The following is a 19,715-nucleotide window of genomic DNA, read 5'->3' on the forward strand; positions in this document are numbered from 1 at the left end:
TCCTCTGCCTCCTTCCTCATCCTCGGCAAAAGCCTCACACAGACAGTCACTGAATCAGTAACTCGTTAGCGGCTTGAGGGCATTTATCATTAAACAAGCTTTGCTCCCGAAGGCGCTTGGGTGGGCAGCCTGGCTGCCCGCTGCCTCCCTCCCCTTTCAGTTCCCCCCCGCCCTTCCCGAGGGAAGCACGGTCCAAGGTGAGCACCTCTTGATTTCGGTGTCTCACAAACGAGCAGCTACTTAATTCCCATTTCCTTGGGGTTTTCTGCTTCTTCTACCTTGATCTTGAAGAAGCCGCAGGCTCCACTCCAAGCTGCCCCTGCAATTAATGCATTTCTGCGACGCAGACTCTCAGGACACGGGCTCCCAGCAGCCTGCTTGCAGAGGTGCCTTACATCTAGGTATCGCTGGACAGGAAACCGCCAAGGCTTTTGTCTTCTATGAACTGTAAACCAAACTCCAGTATTTTTCTTGCAGATACTAAGTCTGGAAAAAATTTGCATGATCTTCTGACTAGTTAATTACTGTAGAAATTGCTGAATAAAGCAGGGTTTTTAAAGTGTTCTGTACATTTGAAGGACCCCAGAGAAATACCTCTAAGAATAGCTGGCGTTTCTGGTGATCTGATATTTTTGCTTCTGGGAAAAGCACGTAGAGATTAGGTAAGCTCTGCAGTTGTATGCTGTACTGAAAGGGGTATGAAAAATGTCCGAGTGAAGTTGCACGTGCTTTGCTCCCTTTCAACCACTCCAATATATGAAAAACCAAAGGACCAGCAGTCCAGTCTTATGACCACAACCATTCCCCAATTCTTGAGTCCTGATCAATGCATTAATTGCACTGCACGAAACTAGGCAAAGTTGGGGGTTTTCCACACGCTAAAGCAATGATCAAACACAGGAATTATGCGAACGCCCGAGGTGGATCCTCAGCACGCCAGCAAGGGCTGACCAGCAGAAAACGCCCACGGAAGAGATGAAGCTATTCCTCCAAAGGCCTGCACGAAACAAGCAGCAGGAATCAAGTTTTGAATTTAATGTTTTTCTTTTGAATTTAATGTTTTTGGGTATTTAGTAATCATACTGTTTCCTGCACCGAATGCTTCGCTGGCTCATGTTCAAGTGGCAGCACACTTTCCAACCACGTATCACAAGGTTTCACTAATTCAATAAATACACTGCAACTAATAACGCCCATCACCGAGACAGGTCAGACTATTTCTCCTCTCTTTGAAATAGCCGCTGAGGCACCCAAGCGCAACTGGAATTTAACCTGCATTAACACATTCAAAGTACATGTACGCGTTAATACGTCAGCTCTGTGTATCTATTAACATCGCTGAACTGTTTAATAACCTACTGTCATTAAAGAACAACCAGGTACAGCCTTGCATTTTGTCGTTTCATAGAGACAGAACGTACCTCTCTGGACAGGACTGCAAAAATCAAACAGAATAATCTTGTGCAAAATAAGCTCACAGAGTGAAGAACAGCATTATCTGAACCGCAATGGGCAGCTGCTTAAATAAAATCGCCATCTGACTTGCTGAACACACCAACAAGATTAAGTACTGTAGATCTTTTAGCAATATCTAGGCCTTCTAGCCACAGTCCAGGCCTCCATCATTCCCAGCGCTGTGCCAAGACAGACAAGGGAAGGAAAAAAAAACGGGTTTTATCCTTAAAAGCAAATCAACCTTCCAAAGCCCTTGGAAGTTTGTCTCGAGTAGAGAGAAAAGGTGTCAACAAAGGTTAATTTTCACTTCTGGTTTTTGACATGCCAAAAGTTTTATACTCATTTGCAGGACATTCTGATTGAGAGAGATTAGACCAAACAATCCCTAAATGCTCATTAATTCCACCACCGTTTTCTCTGCAACAGGCCAGGAACTTCAAGTCTCCAAGACTGGAAGCTCCCAGCATGGCAGCTAGCCAGCCATTCCACACACGTGTACCTAAGGATGGAAAAACCAACCTGAACAAGTTAAGCTCTGCGCTATGGCCATATTTTTTAGCTCATCCATACATTCAGGCCAGGCTACAGACCTCTGACCTGTGATGAGCCAATTCGGATTTTACCAGCTGGAACCTCTGCCTCCCACAATATTCCCATGTCCCTGTTGTTCCTTGACATCCAGCCGTAGATTTCACTCCCTCCCACGTTCCCTGAAGCAAAGCAGCACACTGGAAGTGCACTGTGACCGCCAAATTACAACCAATCTAAAAACGTTTGTGATAGCACCTGCAAGCGGATGGTGAAAGGTTGTATTTTGCATCTTACAAGACTGCTCAGCAGAACACAGGCTGAAAAATGACAATGAGTTATCAACAGGAGGGAAAAGCAGCCTCTCGCCTCGGCTGCAGGTGTTTCACTGTAACAAAAAGCAAAATGCATGTTATTCTCCTTACTGCCAAGAAGCCTGAATCCTGTTCATATTCCAAAGTCACACATTAGCACAAAAGAATCAATTCACTTCTTGATTTCTCTCAGTCACGTAATACCTGCAAATCATTTTTAGGGGGACACACTTTAGGAGACAAGTGACTAGTACTTGAACATTTTTAGAAAGCTCACACAAAACAAGTCTTTATTCTTTGTTGCAGAAAATAAATACAGGTGCATATTTCATATGCTTTTCTATAAAAGCACTCCTACAAAATCACTTAACTGCATACAACAGTACAACCTTTTTGGCTTTTAAAATGCAAATATTATACAGTCACTTCATTTTATTATCTTTTAAAGCACTTGTAGCAAGCAGCTTTGGAAAAGGAATGCTTAATTTAGAAGCCAAATGCTTGCCTCAAGTGTTTTGTGGGTTTTTTCCATCATGTATATAGTGCAACTAACCTAAAAGCAACTAGAACAGTTTTTTTGTAAAATGTTTATTCCCCACCTGCCCCCCCCCCAAAAAAAAAACCCCTGCAAAGAAAAAAATAGCTCTTAAAAACTGTTCTACCTTGATACTTAAACCAAGAGAAAACAAAAAGTGGCTCAATAGAAATATTAAGGTAAGCATGATGCTTCACAGCTCATTATCTGTTCGCTTCCAGTTTGGCCCGGGGTTTTCCTTTACAGTAAAAAGCATTAATCATCCAGTCCTATATTTCTGAAAAGGTACGACATGGACTCCCCATTATGGATCCTGCGAATGGCTTCCGAGAGGATCATGCTGATATCCACAGTCTTGATTTTAGGGCACTGGAGTTTTTGGATTTCATGTGGAATTGTGTTTGTAACAACCACCTACAGAAAGAAAAAACGATCAGAAAGATGTAGCTCCCTTATGTTTTCCACCTCCCATATTAGAACTACAAAAGGCAATGTCCATGGATACTAATGGCACTGTCCTTCCTCCCTTTCATTCTGCCACACAGGTCCAAAGGAAGGTACAAAAATATCCCCCACACTGAAGGGAAGAGTCTGCTAATACTGGCAGTCCCTCTTCGCACTACTTCCCTCATTTCCCACTGCGATAGTGTAAGCACGCGTAGATGCTAATATTCCAGTATACAATTCCATGGTAAGAAAGACTGAACCCAAGAACCTCCCAGATAAATTCTTAACGCCAGTATATTTTAATAATCAAGTCAGGAGAAAATGGCTTGCTTAAAAATCCCAAAACCATTTGATCAGAAATTCAGAATCCACACTTACTTCATCAATTGCAGATTCTTCTATCAGCCTGGGAGCATCTGAAGACAGCAGGCCATGAGTGGCCATTACAAAGATCTTGTAAGCCCCCCTTTCCTTGAGGGTCTCGGCTGCAGCAAGAAAGCTGTCAACGTCATCTATAATGTCATCCTGTCAAAATACGATCAAGTCAGTGAAGATTCACCATGTCCTCAGGCAGATCAACACAGCACGCCCAGACTGACCTTACGTCTTTTTCAAGTGTAACAGTTTACAGCCAACGCAAAATGGACGTTTTTATTGATGCTGTTCTTCAGACACCTGAGCTAGATGGTAAGTGCAAAAGAGCGGAAAAGCAGCGTCTAAAACTACTGCAGCATCAAGGGGCAGAGGGATCGCTCCATGAGGGAAAGAGGGGAAAAGCCGAGACAACTGACACTCATTCAAAAACCAAACTAACAGAAAATTGACCTTTTTCATTAAAAGCCCAGAGATTACACTCGGCTTTAGAGAAACCGTAAGACTTCATATATACTTCACCGGCATTTCTAAACTCACGGAATAGAACTGTGGTGATTTTGCCCTCATCTGATGTATAAGCACCACCTGAAACTCCTCACCTTCAGAGGCAAGCACTTAAACAGAAATTTCTGGCCTGTTCATAGAAACAAGGTCCAAATGCTGCTTTTCAGCACGGATCACTTCATAGTTCACACCGTCACCTTCAGTAAGTGTGCAGAATACTGCCTCGCAGTATAAGAAGTGCAGTAGCAAAAGCCCACCATCAACCAAAGTTTAGTTGCTGATACAGCAGAAAATCTACTTGATTGCTGCAACTTTAACATATTTAATACAATTTCTCAAAAGCTATGGCATCTTACTTACCACAATGATAGCTATTCTTCCTCCTACATCTCCAACAACTGTGATGGGTGGTTTTTCCTTGGGAATCAGCACTGATTAATGGCAAATTTTTTCAGAGGGGTAGAAAGGAGAAAAAAAGAGAAAGTTTATATAATTTACTTCAAGTGTGGAAATGCCTGCTTTGCGTGGGTCACCATTGTTACAGAGAGAACTATTTCAACCATCACAGCATTACTGGGAAAAAACAGCAGGACTTTAATACATAAATGATTTTTTTTAAGTTTAGCCAAAGTATTAACTACATTCATTTACACCCAAATTCTTAACCCGTTCAATTAATTCTTAATTTTAGTACAGAGAATAGAGTGGCTTGCAGACACAACCAGTTCAATCACCCTACTGAGATCCAAGCCCAGGTTTACACAATGAAGTTTTGCTGGTGCAGCTATAGATCAAATCCACATTCAGCAAGGTTACTCTGTCAAGGCCCATGACATAAAGCTACGCTCAAACCCAGCATCAGCTCAGCTTATTAGCTCTGTCCCCCAGAAACATTCCAACAGAAAAGGTAAATGGCAAAAAACTGGGGCACCTCTGCCAGGGGCTCTTCTGACTACCTGTAATGACACAGCCCCTCCTACACAGGGGACAGACCTGATGTACAGCCTGGCACTAATACCATGGACAAAGAGCATCAAAAAGGAATCTTTTCCCCCCCTACTGTTTTTATAAGAACCACTCCTTCCTGATGGTTCATCGCTGCCAGCCCCATCCCCCAAACCCACAAAAAACAATAGGTGAACACTTTCACACACAAACTTACTTACTGGGTATCTCCAAACTGGGATGAATAGCAGCTACATTTTTGGCTGTAGGAGGTGAGTGTCGACCATCCACCATGTCAGACTCAGCATCTTGAGCTTCCCCATGAATCACAGCAATTCCCAACCGTAAGCGCTCAGCAAATGACTGTGCCCTGTAGGGAAAGGGTTAAAAAAATAGAAATACGTTACATTTAAAATAATTCACTTACACACAATCCTAATCTATTTCCATTTTATTTCTAACGTTTCAGAGGAAAAAACTGAATGATCCTAACATTTTAGGAAAACACATAGAAGAAACCACTTGCCCCTTAGTGTCTTGTTTTCACCAGGCTTGTGAGAGTCAGAACATCCTTGAAAGCACCCACACTGGCCTTGAAGCAGCAGGATAAATGCTGCAAGTCACGCAATTCTGACAACTGCCTTCTGTTTTGCCCAACAGTCAAAAACACATTTCCTAGCCTTCAGCATTCTTGAGATCCCATGCTTTAGCAGGTCTCATCCAACAGTAATCGAGAACAGCCTAGATGTCTGGATTGTCTACACTTAATAGGAAAAAGAATATTCACATGAAAACAGAAAACAAGTGTTCACCTATTTATTTTTAGCAAGATGTGCACTAAATAAAGACAATATCCCTGACCTTCTGACACATAACCTTAGACATCCTAGAGAAAAAAGAATCCAGACGATCATTTTGCCTGACAAACCACTCCTCAAAGTTAAACAGCCTGGATTTTTACAAGATTACAAGAAGTTCCTTCACCATGCAGTATTTCTGCAACTACAATGAGACAGTTATGTAAAGAAGTGTAAGGTTAGCTGGGGGAGTGAGGAAAGCAGAGAGTCAGGAAAATAGGAATTTCTCACACAGCACTTGTACCCCAGATGCTGGAAGCAGCAAGTAAAAATTAGCAGATTCACCCCACCTTACCTTGCACACCCAAGAGTGCGGTATCTAGCCTAAGCCAGTGATCTAGTCTCCTTCTGGTCAAAGTGAGACTGGCACGTCCAGAGTGAGTCACTTTGTTCTAACATTAGCATTTAAGACCTGTGGCCTGAATCACCTCCTTTACGCTTAAGCCTTGTTTCACTATCCAAACAACGCAAAGTCCAGAGAATAATTTTCCCATCGTGATGCTCAGTTAATTAAAAATGAAAAATCTTCTGCCCTGTGGTTATCATACAGTTAGGATATTTTTTCAAGTAGTTAACTACAGATAAATTATTATTCCAAACGTTAAGAGTTATGACTTAGAAGGCATAATCCTATCAACGAAACCGTAATTACTTTAAAATGCAATATTAAACTGAATAAAGTTCAAAGTAACAGTAAAATGATTTATTAATTTTCCAGTGAGCTCAGAAACCACAGAGACATTCTGAACTTCATCAAGCAAAGGTTCTCTTCCACAAGTAGACATTCATCTGAAAAGTGTTCTCCTTGATTAGGCTGAAGCATTCAATCACCCTTTTCCAAATACAATGTACCTCCTCAAATACTGCTCTTAAATGCTCACATGTATATATGAAGAAGCTAAACAATACAGCTCCGGGATCCTCTCCTACACAAATCGGTTACGTGTGCAACTTATCTGTCCGATCAGTTAAAGGTATGTGTAGACTACTTGCTGGCACGCACAATTACTTGATGAGCATGAAAATGCTTCAACAAATGTCTGCCTACTCCCAAGAGGCAATACTGACACCAAGTAAAAGGGACGGTCCAAGACAAGCAAATGTAACATAACTGGCCAAAACAAAAGAAATCACATAAAAAGTACTGCTGGAAAACAAAGATGACAAAAGTTGTTTCCTTCGCTGTACTTCTACAAATTAAAGCATTTCTGATTTGCTATATAAAATAACAAAAAACCTTTCTTATAAAGAGTATCATGATTCCTTGGCATGAAAGTCTAGGTAACTTTTCAACAAATTATTAGTTTGTCACCACAGCAAATACAGTATCTCTTAAACCATTGTCCAACTCTTACACCACCTGCTGAGAGCAGCATAATTCCAAAGAGTTTAGGAATAGTCAACCAAAAAGCTTCATGGATTAAGAACAGTCGTTCAGCCAACAAGGACTTCACAATCAAAATCATCTCAAATGTCAAATCCTGTTTCACCATACTGGATGGTAAGCCATCTGTATTTAGGATCTGATCAACCATGTTCTAAGTTATGACCATGTTAAGCAATCACTTTGGATTAATGGCGTTATACTTGAGCCATTTTTCTTCATTTACAGCAGGAAATGTATAATGTAAATGCACAAATATAATATGATTAAATACCTTCTTTGTCCTAAGCACTGTATTGATTTACCTCATCCTTTTGTTTGTTTGCTTTTTACTCTCCTTAGATTTATTATGATTATAGCAATGATGTAAAAACTACACATCTGACAAAGTAGAACTGGGAGGGATTTGAAGGCTGCATCTTCTAATTATTGGGTATCTGTCCTTCACTTGATCCTACGAACAAAATCACAATAGAGATTTCCTGCTCTAACACAAGAGAGCAGATCTTACCCACCTCTTTGCAGACGCAGGTGATTTGGCCACAATTACAGCATTCCTGTAGTCTGGTATCTGTAGTAAATAACAGATAGCAATGTCTACTTCATATCTTTAGACAAATTTAAACTCAGTAAGAATCAGAGAACTTTATTTTGCCAGAAGAATTTTAAGCATCGAACATTTTACCTAACATAAGAAAGCAACCTCAAGAATCCATGGTACATGATCAGAGTTCACAGCTCAGTAAAAACAGGTATTTAGAAAATTCAGATATTAACTTAAAACTGTACCTTTCATAAACACCATGTTGTATTACAGATTACACAAAAGTAACTGCTTCAGAAGAACATCAGGGCTACAAGGACAAGTGTTAAAAGAAACAGGAAACCATCAAAATTAAAGTTTCCTGTTAACTTGTCCTGTGTGTGCACATGGCAGTCTTTAATCACTTGAAAACACAGCATTTCATCTATTTCCTATTGTTTTTCAGAGTATATCAAAAAAAGTAACGCCTCTCCATCACACCATTCTGATTCTTTATACAGACCATCAAAAGGGATAAAAATTCCACATTCACTGCACTGATCTGATATTGCTGCAAACTGTCTGCTACGCAGGTCAGCACTAGAGGATGCTGCTGCAAACGCCGACAGCAGCAAAGTGGCAAGGCCAAGAAGTCTGGTTTTCATTTTGAGGCCATGGGTACTTCAGTCAGTCTTCACAAGCACAATCTACTCCAAAGTTTGCTGCCCCTGCCCTGCCCCATTCTCATACTGGCTTTTCACTCCAGACTCCTTCCCTCTATTTAGCCAGCATTTTAGTCCCCATCTCTCAGAAGTTTCTTATCCTAGTCTCCATTTTCCCTGCAAACAGTGACTCCAGATCAGACTAGTCTTTCCTTGTCCATAACTTCTCGAGCATTCCACCATTCGCACTTCCAGTCCTCCTTTCCAACAGCAATCTGCACTCCCTCTAATATCTCATCTTACCCCCTTCCTTGCAAACTCAGCATTTTCCTTCACTGTGCTGCCCTGGGACGATCTGTCTGCCACAGAGCGCAGCATACAGAGAACCTGTCTGTCCTTCTATCAGTTGCCACAACGATAGTCCACAGCCACTCTCAGCTGCAATAGCAAGCAAAATCCTAGAGAGCAGATCCAATCCTCAGAATCCCAGTGTTAAGGGACAGAAGACTCTTTACTAAATACCTGCAAACTGATCTATTACAGTTGTAATTTCACAAATTTGGGGGGACGATACCCTGACATGCAGTTCATCGCCTGGCTGTCAGATGTCAATTACCATTTCCAGAGCATAGAAATACTCAGGTTTTTTCAAACACAAGCAAGGTAAGTTCTTCCACAATCTTATCCTCAAACATACAAACCACACTGGCTGAATATTTTGAAAAGCACTCTACTTGAAATAGGCATGGGAAAGAAAAAAAAAAAGTTCTGAATATGGGCATAGGCCTAACCAACTGAAAACAAGAGCTTTTCTGAGGACGTGTCAGGCAACGTTAATAATCCGCAGTGCTACTAACTCCACCTATAATACTGGGAATTTAGCATGTTCTTTCCTTTTACAAACAATTAGTTATACAACAGGCTACAAAGATTAACATGATGGAAGGTATGGACAAGGCAGGGCCTGTCACTTGACATAATAAAGGCTTTGATCTGGTTCAGACATCATTGCCTCATTTTTCCCCTGCCAAATTATCAAATTTGTTCTCAGCTCTTTAAAAAGGAAGTCAGAAAGCCAGAAATGTCCTCCAAAAGATAGGAAGACATCAACAACTCCTTGAAACAAAGAGCTACGTCACTCTAAGATTAACATGTACGCACAGGAAAGAGAGAAGACACTAAGTATTGAACATTTGCTAAGCATACAAAGGAAAATCACCAGATTATTTTCATACCACATAAATTTCACGGATTGGGCTGTCTTCATCCCAGAATACCATGTAATTCTCTTCACACCTATGCATCAATTCCTGACAGGGAACAACTACAAGCCCTCACCCTCTTAACTTTCAGTTAAATGCTTTTTAAGTGACCTCCATTCTTATCAAGCTGGACTCTATTTCATGCTATTCAACATATCCTATCACAACTCCCATTTGAAGTATTTTTCATGCTTTGGCATTCACAGTGCAGGATATGCAGCAAGCTGCTGCCACCGTGAACTTGAGACGAATACTAAATTCTTCCTGAGCAGCACTGGATGAAACTTTGAAGAAAAGATACTGTGTATGACCTGGCTGGTGAAGATAGCTGCCAATACGGATCCCACGTGATCAGATACATTCAGTCAACCTCAGTTTTAGCAAGTCATCTCATGGACAAGTAGAGTAGTGAAGAAATGAAAAACTGAAAGTATCTTTCAAGACCTCTTGACACATATTTCAGCAGATCTTTACAAACGTTCATTTGTTAGACAGCACAGCAGCGCCAGACTCAACAATTCTTTGTAAACCATTAAGAGCTCAGGTGTGAAAATGTGCTTCAAGACTAAACCAGGAACCTGATCTTGTTATCAACCATAATCCATATGTTCAAGCAACATATAAAAGGCACAACCTGTCTTGTATCTGCATGTTTGGTTTTCCACTTTTTTTCTTTTTTTAACTTTTGAAGTGCTTACAATGTGCAATACTTCTCTCCTGGTATACAAGAGGAATGACTGTGGCAAAGCCAGAGCCTGGAGTTTTGTTCTGTCATCCTCTTTGACTCTATTACCAAATGAAATTATAATGATAAATTCAAATGGTAACTGATTCCCCAAACAGATTTTAACACTGTCATGACAAAATCATGTTGGTTTGATTTTGGGTTTGTGTTGGTTTTGGGGTTGTTTTTTTTTTGAGGCATTCATATCTCTATAAAAAGAAATAGCTCAGATTCAAAAGTAAGAGTGAGCTCAACCTTTTCTCTCGCCAGGAAGAAAGCATTTGCTTTATTCCAAATTATCATTACTCAGAGGCATAATATGCATCTCATACCTACAATTATCATTTGCACAATTTGTATATATGAATCTACCAGCAGCACTTCTCAAAGCACTTATAAAAATAAGATGGAGAAATGGACGCACAGAACATCAGAAGTTAAGCTCCTCAAGTCAAGACATGCTGAACAAACAGCACGTGAAGATTTCCACACAAGAGGTCATCTGTTCTTACTTTCAGACTATGGTCGACAGGCTCTCTCAGTTTACAACTTAACTTCCAAAGTGTTTTCATAATGCAATATAAATTACACCTACGCAAGCAGTCCATCCTATAAATGTGAAGGAAACTGGAAGCAGGAAAGGAAGAGGATACCAAGAGCAAGAAAATCCTCATTTTTTGTAATATTAGTTCAGGGAATATATTAAAGAAGACAGAACAGCATCACTGCACGGATAAGAAAATGCCAGCTCTTCATAAAAGCAAAAAACTTAAGCCTGTGGGGAAGAAAAGAACCAAATGCCCCAACATGACCTTTCCCCCTTTAAAACTCTGTTTGAAGAGTTAGTCTTTTCAGAGGAATTGGTTTCAGAAGCCTCAAGACATGACAAAAAATAACTTTAAAAAGCAACTGTAATAGCAGGCCTTTCTCACCTCTTCTTGGATGTACTGTAGTAAAAATGGAGATGCTCTCAAGTTATCAACTGGAATATTGAAGAAGCCCTGTATTTCCTTCTGATGTAAATCCATGGTAATAAGATGAGTTAGTCCTTTAAAAAAAAAAAAAAAAAAAAAAAGACATACGGAGAAGCACATCAAGAAAAGTAAGAGACAACAACAGACACACTCTTTATTTCTCTAGGAAGTTTCACTTAAGTTTGTCCAGAACAAAATCTCTAAGCTGCATTAGAACAATGCTACTATACTTAGTGAAAGTATGCAGCATATTAACTATGTCCCTCCTAAGTACACTGCCATTATCATGTTTCGAGATTTCTAGTGTCCTTTTTTTTTTTTTTTAAAAGAACCTCAGAACACACTACATAACTGACTCAGTAGTGCCACACTGAGGCAGGTAAGATCCTTCTCCATTTGACATGTGACAACATGGAAGCACTAATAAGATAAATTGCGCTATGCCACATAGCAAGACCCCAGCACAGCTAACATTAGAGTTCTGAACTCCTGAAAAATGGGCCCAAATCCTTATCATCAAAACACTTCTCTCAAAATAAGAAACCAGATCACATTGTGTTCACTGTAGCTGCCTGTTTTTCCCAGGGACAGGAGCAAAAGGAAAGGAGCAGGAAAGAAAACGTGTTGAAGGCTGTGAAAATGAATAATCTCAATCTCCCACATCATCTCAAATGTAAAGGACAGATACAAAGCGCATTCATCCAACAGGTAAAAAACAAGACAGAAATGACAAAGCACAACTGTTCAAGAGTGTTGGAAAGGCAAAGAACAGCATTATGAGACAGACACCATGGCCCAAAGCAGCGGAGTCCAGCAGACTCATTTTGCCAGCTCAGTAGGACACAATGTAAAATGGCTGTTACAAGTTTGGTTTTTTTATGAACTCATCATTTGGAAACATTTCTAATTACATTCTCCTTTCTATGTGGGTTTTAAACTCACAAAAAACCTGGCAGTTATTTTTAAACAGAATCCCAACTTGTGCACAGACCTCTCCAAACCTGAAAGCTGACAGCAGGAGCCCCCATTGCCCTGATTATTTCATAATAACCTGCATTCTTACCAGCTTTGCACATCATTGAAGCCAGTAATTTAGAGACAATGGAGCCCCTTTTCCTCATCTTGCACTGTTTGCTGTATGGGAAGTAAGGAATCACTCCAATAATGCTTTTGGCACAGGAGGTTTTACAGGCATACACCATGATTAGGAGTTCCATGATCGTAGTATTCACATCCCTGGAACAAGAAGCATCTAGTTCTGTATCTCGTGCATAAAAATTCTGTATTCAACACAATATCTATACCCTCTCCAGGGATTTCACTCCGGGGTAAAAGAGAGTATGGTGACTGAGCGATCTTCACTAAGAATCCAGCTGTGCACCTCAGGACAGCAAGTGCCCTGGACCCAGCATTTTAATTCTTCACTAGAACTACACTTTTTTTTTTTTTTCTTTTTTTGACTTGGCTATTTTGGGCAATTCAGCAGTTTTTGTTATACCACTTTCAGGCTTTTAGTAACACAGCATATTGCGATAACAAAGTAGTCCATAATTTATCTCCAACATCTCCTTCTACTGTGCACAAAACAAAATAGATATATTTTTCCAACACAGATAAGCTTTTCTTGTTTTTAAAAAAAGTTTCAGACTTTATAACAGATTCCTTTATCATTCAAGCCAACAGCAGGCTAAATATTTAACAATTGCCATCTATTTTCTGTCATAAATGAAAACATTGAGAAGATTTTTTTTTAGATGAGAACTGGTCATGAACTCAGAGACTTTCTGTTTCTGTTACCATTAGAAAAAACGTCTTAGGATCTGTAAACTTCTTTTCACATTTAAAAAAAAAAAAAGTTGTTTTCTGAATCACGGTATACATTGCCTAGGAAATGCTCCTCCTACATTTAGAGCTTTGTAACAGTGCTGGAGATGGGGTAGCTGAAAAGGGAAGAATTTAAAGAGAATGACATAAGCAAAAGAATGCACTTGCAAAAGAATGTAGAGACCGAGGGGAACGTTTCATTGACATATTCACTGAAAATGAAAGTAACAGAGGTTAGCTTATGGTGAAGTCTTCTTTGTGCACATATCAAAAAAACCCCCAAAACAGTAGCAACAAAAAATCCACAAAGAGAAGCCTCTATCTAGTTAATGTAAGCTTATTATAATGTATCATAGACATAAAATGCAAAGAAAAATTAAAACAGAAGCATTCTTATGGACAGTCCACGTCAAAGCGCTAGGAGAGTGTCTTTAAAGAGTTACTCACTTTGAAACTGTTTGGATGATAAATACATCCTTTCCTCTCACAGACTCCTGAATCTGCACTCTTGTTTCTGCCAAGAAGAGAAATATGTAATATTTGCAATAGCAAAACTCAACAGAGTCTAAGAAAAGGGTAGCCAACACACACACGTCATAGGTAAGATTCCAGTTTTGCCAATTAAATGCTCACCTCTGTTTGGCTCTTGATAAACCTGAACCTTCCCCATCTCAACTCCTAAGCGCCTGCAGGAGCAGAAAAAAGAAAAACAGAAGTCAGTATGGGAAAATGAAGGACAAAACAAATGCAAAGCCCATACAATGCAACAGTTACTGAAAAAGCTGTATTTCACAGGAGAAAACCAAGAAAACTCCAAGCCATGAAACCAGTAATTATGGTGAAAATCTCTTAACAAAGCATCTACAATTTCCAGAAGCTGCACTGCAGGCTAAGCTGAACTCATTTTCAAGTCAAGCTCAGAAGAACGAACAACAGAAAAAAATAATGCTCGATTACTAAATTAGGTAACAATTTCTAATTTTTAATATATAATTCTATATACATTATATATGTATATACACATGGCAACATAAATATGCACAATGTTTAAAAGACTACTTTTAAAGCATTCTTCCCTATAGAAAAAATGTCAATCTAGGGTGAATTGGAAATACTAGCGAGCTCTATTCGATGAATAATGGAAGACTAACGTCTGCTATGTCTATTCCACTTCAGTATCAGCACAAATCCCCATCACTAAAAAAAAAAAGATGAGACAACCGGGTATGCTATGCACTTATGCCCAAGTCTTTGCAATGCATACCTTCAGTTCCTTTGCACTCTCCTTTCTCCTCCTATCTCAGTCTAACTTTGGGTACATAAGCCTCAGGAAGAAAACCATCATGTGCAATACTCCTGGTAAAGTTATGCATCTTAATGCTGCTATAGTAGCATGGTAAAAATTTCCTTAAGTCATAAAAGTTCTGCTGAAGCTATTCACGCGTTTAAAGCTAAACAAATGTCCCCATCTAAAATATACAGTGAGCAGGATGGATGCACCTTTGCCATCTAAGAAAACCCTGCTACAAGGAGAATGAGAAAATGATAAAAACTTCCGCCACGATTATTTAACACTATCCAAACATTAATTTTCCCACATGTTCTCTACAACATACTGCAGCCAATCACAACCTGCCACCGAACAATTTAAACACAAGTTGTTTTCTTTGTTATTGATCTGTTGAAATACCCTGTGCAATACAGTACACTAGACATTCTTGCAAAGCGTGGCAACTTTCCTACATAACTTTGCTTAAACAGAGAGATCCGTCTTCAGTAAAATAAGTCCCATCATAGTAACACCAAGACCCTAAGCTGCCCTGCAGGATTTTACTTACTCAGCAATTCTCTTTGATAGTTCCATGCATGATGAATTGGAATTAGCTGAAAACAGCACCAGTCCACCCTTGGTTATATTCATGATGGCCCCAATTTCAGTTGATGGCACACAAAACATCAAACCTAAGTTGTTTTTTCACTTCTAAAAGACTGCAAGAGATCAAAGGTCTGTTAAAACCACAATGTTAAGAACAAAAAAACCCCCAAACTTTCTCTGTTTAGAAAGTGAAGAGTTTCCCATAAGCCTGTATTTTCCAGCATCCTTAATATTTGTTATCACCACTTTAATAGTACCAGGAATATATCCTTACGGTACGTTGTGACCCACAAGCCATACCGTTTACCAACCTCGCTCAGCATACCTAACACGATGGCACAAAGAACAGGGCTTCAGCCGGCCTTGCCTTCCTTCTCCTGCCCCCAAGCTTTACATACCCTCCACCAGAATGCTTCTCTGGAGGCCTTCAAAGATCCCCCTAGACAACCTCCTAACTTCAACAGGTTTTTTCTTGTTTTTTTTTTTCTTTTTTTAAATGTTTTCCTCAGGCTATCATCTAGTAACACAGATTCTCTTTTCCATCAGCTTGTCTGGTTCATTTTCCAGAAATGAGCAACGTTTACTGACTTCTTCAAGATCACAAAGCCAGTCAGAGATAAAACTGAGCTAAACAGAGCTCCTGGATCCTGGCTCTGCTAAAATGCCTAGAAGAGTCTATTTCCATAGCTGCGTATCTTTCCATCACTTTGCAACAAATTATAAACTTACAAATAAGGATGAAAGGTAAGGAAGAGTTCAATAAAGTTGGTAGCTGTAAATAATGACCTCTTGCACAATGCATCCACTTGGTGAAGCAGTTGTTGTCATTCTTTGATACTAATATTTCTCCTGTGAAAACAGGAGAAAAATATCAAGAGGAAATCTATACAATTTTTTTCCCCAAATAAAGGCACAAACTACTAATCCTGCCAAGGATTTGATGGGATTCCATCTTGACACTTTTTATTCTTCTTTGTAACATCACATTTTCATGACTTCTTCTACTACAACATTTTGTTCAAATAAAAATAAAAATTAAAAAAAAAATCACATCGACCAGCAGCCACTGAAAGATCGTAAGTAGCATTCAACTCAAAAAATTCTAGGCTACAGCGCTTCCCTTCTGCTGTATAAATAGTCCAATCCTTCGTCATCCATTTCAGCATTACGTAGGAGACTGAAAATATCAAATACGAGTGGCATAATTCAGAACAAAGTAAACAGAAGTTAGGATAAATCAATAACTTCTTCCCTGGTAAATATCTCCCTGCTGAGAAATGTAATTATCACATAGTCACACCTAATCTGTTACAAAAAACTGATGGTATATCAACTATTAAGTACTCCAAAACAGCATCTAAAAGAAAAGCAACAGTTTTCATACTTACAGGAACAGCTGGCTAGCTCTATGAAGAAACTCACTCAGCCCACCTTTGCAACTAGACATACTCTTGCTCAGTCTGACCTCGTCACAGAAACTGTACCTGATTCATTCTCAGTTAAGAGCCAAACTGAAGTCAGGAACTTCCTAACAACAAATCTCTTCATGAAGAGGCTGTGCTATGCTCAGCTGCTGTGAATGAAAACCTGCCTGTCATCAAAACTTTCAAGATGTGCAAAAAGAGAGCAGAAGTAGCAACAACTTCAGCAACAGAATTTGAACACCTATATGTTTCAACTCTACTAGAACCTGGCATGCCCCCCTATACTGCTAAAGCAAGACCCCATCCCTTTCAGCCTTTGCTTTCAGACAAGAAGATAAAAAAAAAAATCCTAGAAAGCAGTACGGTTACAGACATCCAGTCGAAAGCTTGACTATATCCCTCCCAAACTAAGTACCCAACAATTTAAGGAGAATTAAAAACCTATTTCTAAGCCAGTGTTTCTTCCTTTGTTCTGCTGCACAGTCTCTGTAACTCCCAGCTGTTAACTAATGGCCATCATCCGTCAAATATCTGTAACAGTGTTAAAGACACATCTTAAATCCAACAAAGCGAGCATGTACTAGAAATAGTTTTAGGTCTCAGAACACCACCTGAAAGCACCCTGCTTGTGTGATTAGATGGGAACAAGGTAGAGACAATTTTCAATGTTACTAAAAATATTCACATAGTGTTTTGAAGACACGGGTTTCTTTCCAATTGTGTTACCTTCTTCACTCCATGGGTTAGGGAAATGGAAGTTAAGAGATCTGCTGAAAGACAAGAGTTGTTGGTTCCTGATTATTGTTCAGGGTGCATTTTACACCACAATAAGATACTGACATATTCACAAGCAACACTGAACATAGCTCTTCACATAACCATAGGTCAACGACTTTCTTGTGGATGTACTTCAGCAGCAACAAGTGGGCTACAGTGTGTGTGTGGCGGGGGAGGGGGGGGAGTTGCATTTGTAGAGTAATATTGATGTATCAACCTTGAAACAGATGCTGGGATGACAACAAGCTCACAGAACTTTATTAGATGTGTAAAGACATGACTCCACAAGGGTATGTGGGACCATAACCCTCTGGCTTGAGGTGGACAAATCTTCCAAGCCTGCACCAGACTTGGGAGAACACACACACCATAAAGTAGGCTGCAGCCCACAAAGTCGGACCCTTTCTTTTGGGCTGCACACAATTACACAGACATATCATGATGAACACAAACATTAATGGAGTGGGTACACATGACACTCTACTCCCACTGGCTTTACACCACGAATTGAGCATGTCCACACAGAAAGCAACAGAGACAGGAATAACTGTGTGGGATAACGACGGTACTGGAGAATTGATTCCCACGGGCTGGACGGGAACTGAACCCTCTCACCCATCTCCCCACGGGCAATTTCCCCGGCCCCAGAAGGGCCCTCCACACTAACCTATCCCCCTGGGTTAAACGGCAGAGGGTCGACCCTTTCACCCCACACCTCCCTACAAGTCCTTCAGCTACTCCAGGTGGGTTACACACGCCCGGGGAGGGGAAGCCCACCCAGGCACCGCAGGGTACCTGAGGATCGCTTCCCGCCTCTCAGGGGAGAGGCCTGGGCACGCCGCAGCTCCCAGCGTGGGAGCGAACACGCCGCTCCCCTTCACCTGCAGGGCTGGCGGACGGCGAGGAGCCCCCGGTCGCAGAGGAGAGGGGCGGCCCAGGAGAGGGGCCCCCCTCTCACAGGGCCCCTGAGGGGAGGGCGACGAAGCCCCTTCCTCGGGCGACGGAACCCTGTGTGGGGAAGGGGAGAGAACACTGGGGAAGGGGATGTCCTGCCCTCACACAGCCGGCTGAAGTGGGCTGAGCGGGCGGGCGTGCCCCTTTCTGAAGGCCTTACCTGCCGGCTCCGGCCCCCCGGCCCCGGGAGAAGGCAGCCCGGCCGGAGGGGAGGGGGAGAGGCAGGGGCAGCGGCGGAGCTCAGCCCCTCCGGTTGTCCGCTTGCAAGATGGCGGCGCCGCGCGAGGGAGGGAGGGGGAGGGAGGGCGCGCGAGGGGCGGGCGCGAGGCGACGCCCCCCCCGGCCCCCTTTCCCGCCACGGCCTCGCGACGCCGCTGAGGGGAGCCGCCGCCGGCGCCATCTTCCCCCCCTCGCCCCCGCGATGTTGGGAGGGACCCGGAGCGGGGAGATACTGTGGGGACCCCAGTACCAACGCCGGATTTCAGCTTTTCCCCCAAAAAAAGAAAGAGCACGATGGGTGGGTAACGTCCCCACCAGGGTTGCGAGAGCCCCGATGCAAAGTCCGTACGGCATAACCCAGCGGATGTCCGCAAGGTGACAGGTTTCAGAGCTTCCACACCTGCGTCTCTGTCAGAGGGACGGTCGGCCACCGCGCTGCTCTGGGACCCAGATGGGTCCTCCCCATGCCCGCCGGGCGCCAGGGTACTGGCTGGCCTTCGCCATCAGACCAGCAGTGTTTGTAGAGAAATAAGTTATTCTGGAAAGAGAGAAAAAAACCCAGACAATTAGTGGACTCTCAGTTCCTTTTATACTGTCAAGACTGTTGGTGATTTGTCCACAGTCCCCACTCAGGGCCCTCCTTGCACCATACATAGGTTAAACTGGATGAAGATGCATTTGACATCTGCAGCAAGGCGCTGATTGTAGCTTTATCATTTTGGCATGGTTTTAGCTGGGCTCTTTAAAGCCCAGCTTTATCACAGGATAGCACCTATGCAAAAGTTGTGTCCTTTCACTGCTTCGACAAACTTACAGTCATCCTGCACAGACTCCAGAGGGTAAAGCTCTTGCCAGGGCCCCCCCCTCCTAAGTTAATAAACAAGCACCATGTTTTCCCACTAACTGGGTAGGTAGAAGCTGTTTTAAGTTATGCTTTTCAGTATGCCCAAGATCAGCAGCACTTTATGGATCAGAATTTTAGCATTTAGCATAAAGGTACAAATCAGGTACTTTCTGCTACGGCTTTTCTCACAAAAAGACATTAATTTTAATTATTTCTAGACTGCGGGGTGCATTGGAGCAAGGCGTGGAGCACCCCAGCAGATACTTCTGTCTGCACTGGCCTTACCATGAAGGAGGAAGAAAAGCCAC

General features: G+C 41.6%; 1 protein-coding gene across 10 annotated transcripts; it reads right to left on the minus strand.

Annotated features, from left to right (window-relative positions):
• Nucleotides 1–2,564: 2,564 nt before the first annotated feature.
• PRPSAP2 (phosphoribosyl pyrophosphate synthetase associated protein 2) lies at nucleotides 2,565–18,639 on the minus strand. 10 transcript variants are annotated; one of them, XM_072878235.1, is made up of 13 exons: nucleotides 18,505–18,631; nucleotides 17,055–17,144; nucleotides 15,976–16,038; nucleotides 15,152–15,302; nucleotides 13,947–13,999; nucleotides 13,761–13,827; nucleotides 12,553–12,725; nucleotides 11,448–11,563; nucleotides 7,860–7,915; nucleotides 5,325–5,473; nucleotides 4,519–4,589; nucleotides 3,658–3,804; nucleotides 2,565–3,246 (listed from the first exon to the last, which is right to left on the minus strand). In XM_072878235.1, the coding sequence occupies exons 4-13, from the start codon at nucleotides 15,268–15,270 to the stop codon at nucleotides 3,088–3,090; spliced, it is 1,110 nt and encodes a 369-aa protein (XP_072734336.1). In that variant the 5' UTR covers nucleotides 15,271–15,302; nucleotides 15,976–16,038; nucleotides 17,055–17,144; nucleotides 18,505–18,631; the 3' UTR covers nucleotides 2,565–3,087. The 10 variants fall into 10 exon arrangements, with proteins under 10 accessions (XP_072734336.1, XP_072734330.1, XP_072734334.1 ...); XM_072878229.1 differs by having other exon boundaries at nucleotides 15,919–16,038; XM_072878233.1 differs by lacking the exon at nucleotides 17,055–17,144 and adding an exon at nucleotides 17,299–17,380 and having other exon boundaries at nucleotides 15,919–16,038.
• Nucleotides 18,640–19,715: the final 1,076 nt, after the last annotated feature.

Source organism: Ciconia boyciana, chromosome 13 (genome assembly GCF_034638445.1).
Source record: "Ciconia boyciana chromosome 13, ASM3463844v1, whole genome shotgun sequence".
Taxonomy (NCBI): domain Eukaryota; kingdom Metazoa; phylum Chordata; class Aves; order Ciconiiformes; family Ciconiidae; genus Ciconia; species Ciconia boyciana.

Excerpts from the sequence above, each read along its gene's own strand:
- PRPSAP2 (XM_072878234.1), bottom strand. The coding sequence starts at position 15,270 with ATGTTTTGTGTGCCATCAACTGAAATTGGGGCCATCATGAATATAACC. Across the intron at positions 12,726-13,760 it reads ATCATCCAAACAGTTTCAAA|GGATGTGAATACTACGATCA; the intron begins GTGAGTAACTCT and ends TTCTTGTTCCAG. Across the intron at positions 11,564-12,552 it reads TTCAATGATGTGCAAAGCTG|GACTAACTCATCTTATTACC; the intron begins GTAAGAATGCAG and ends TTTTTTTTAAAG.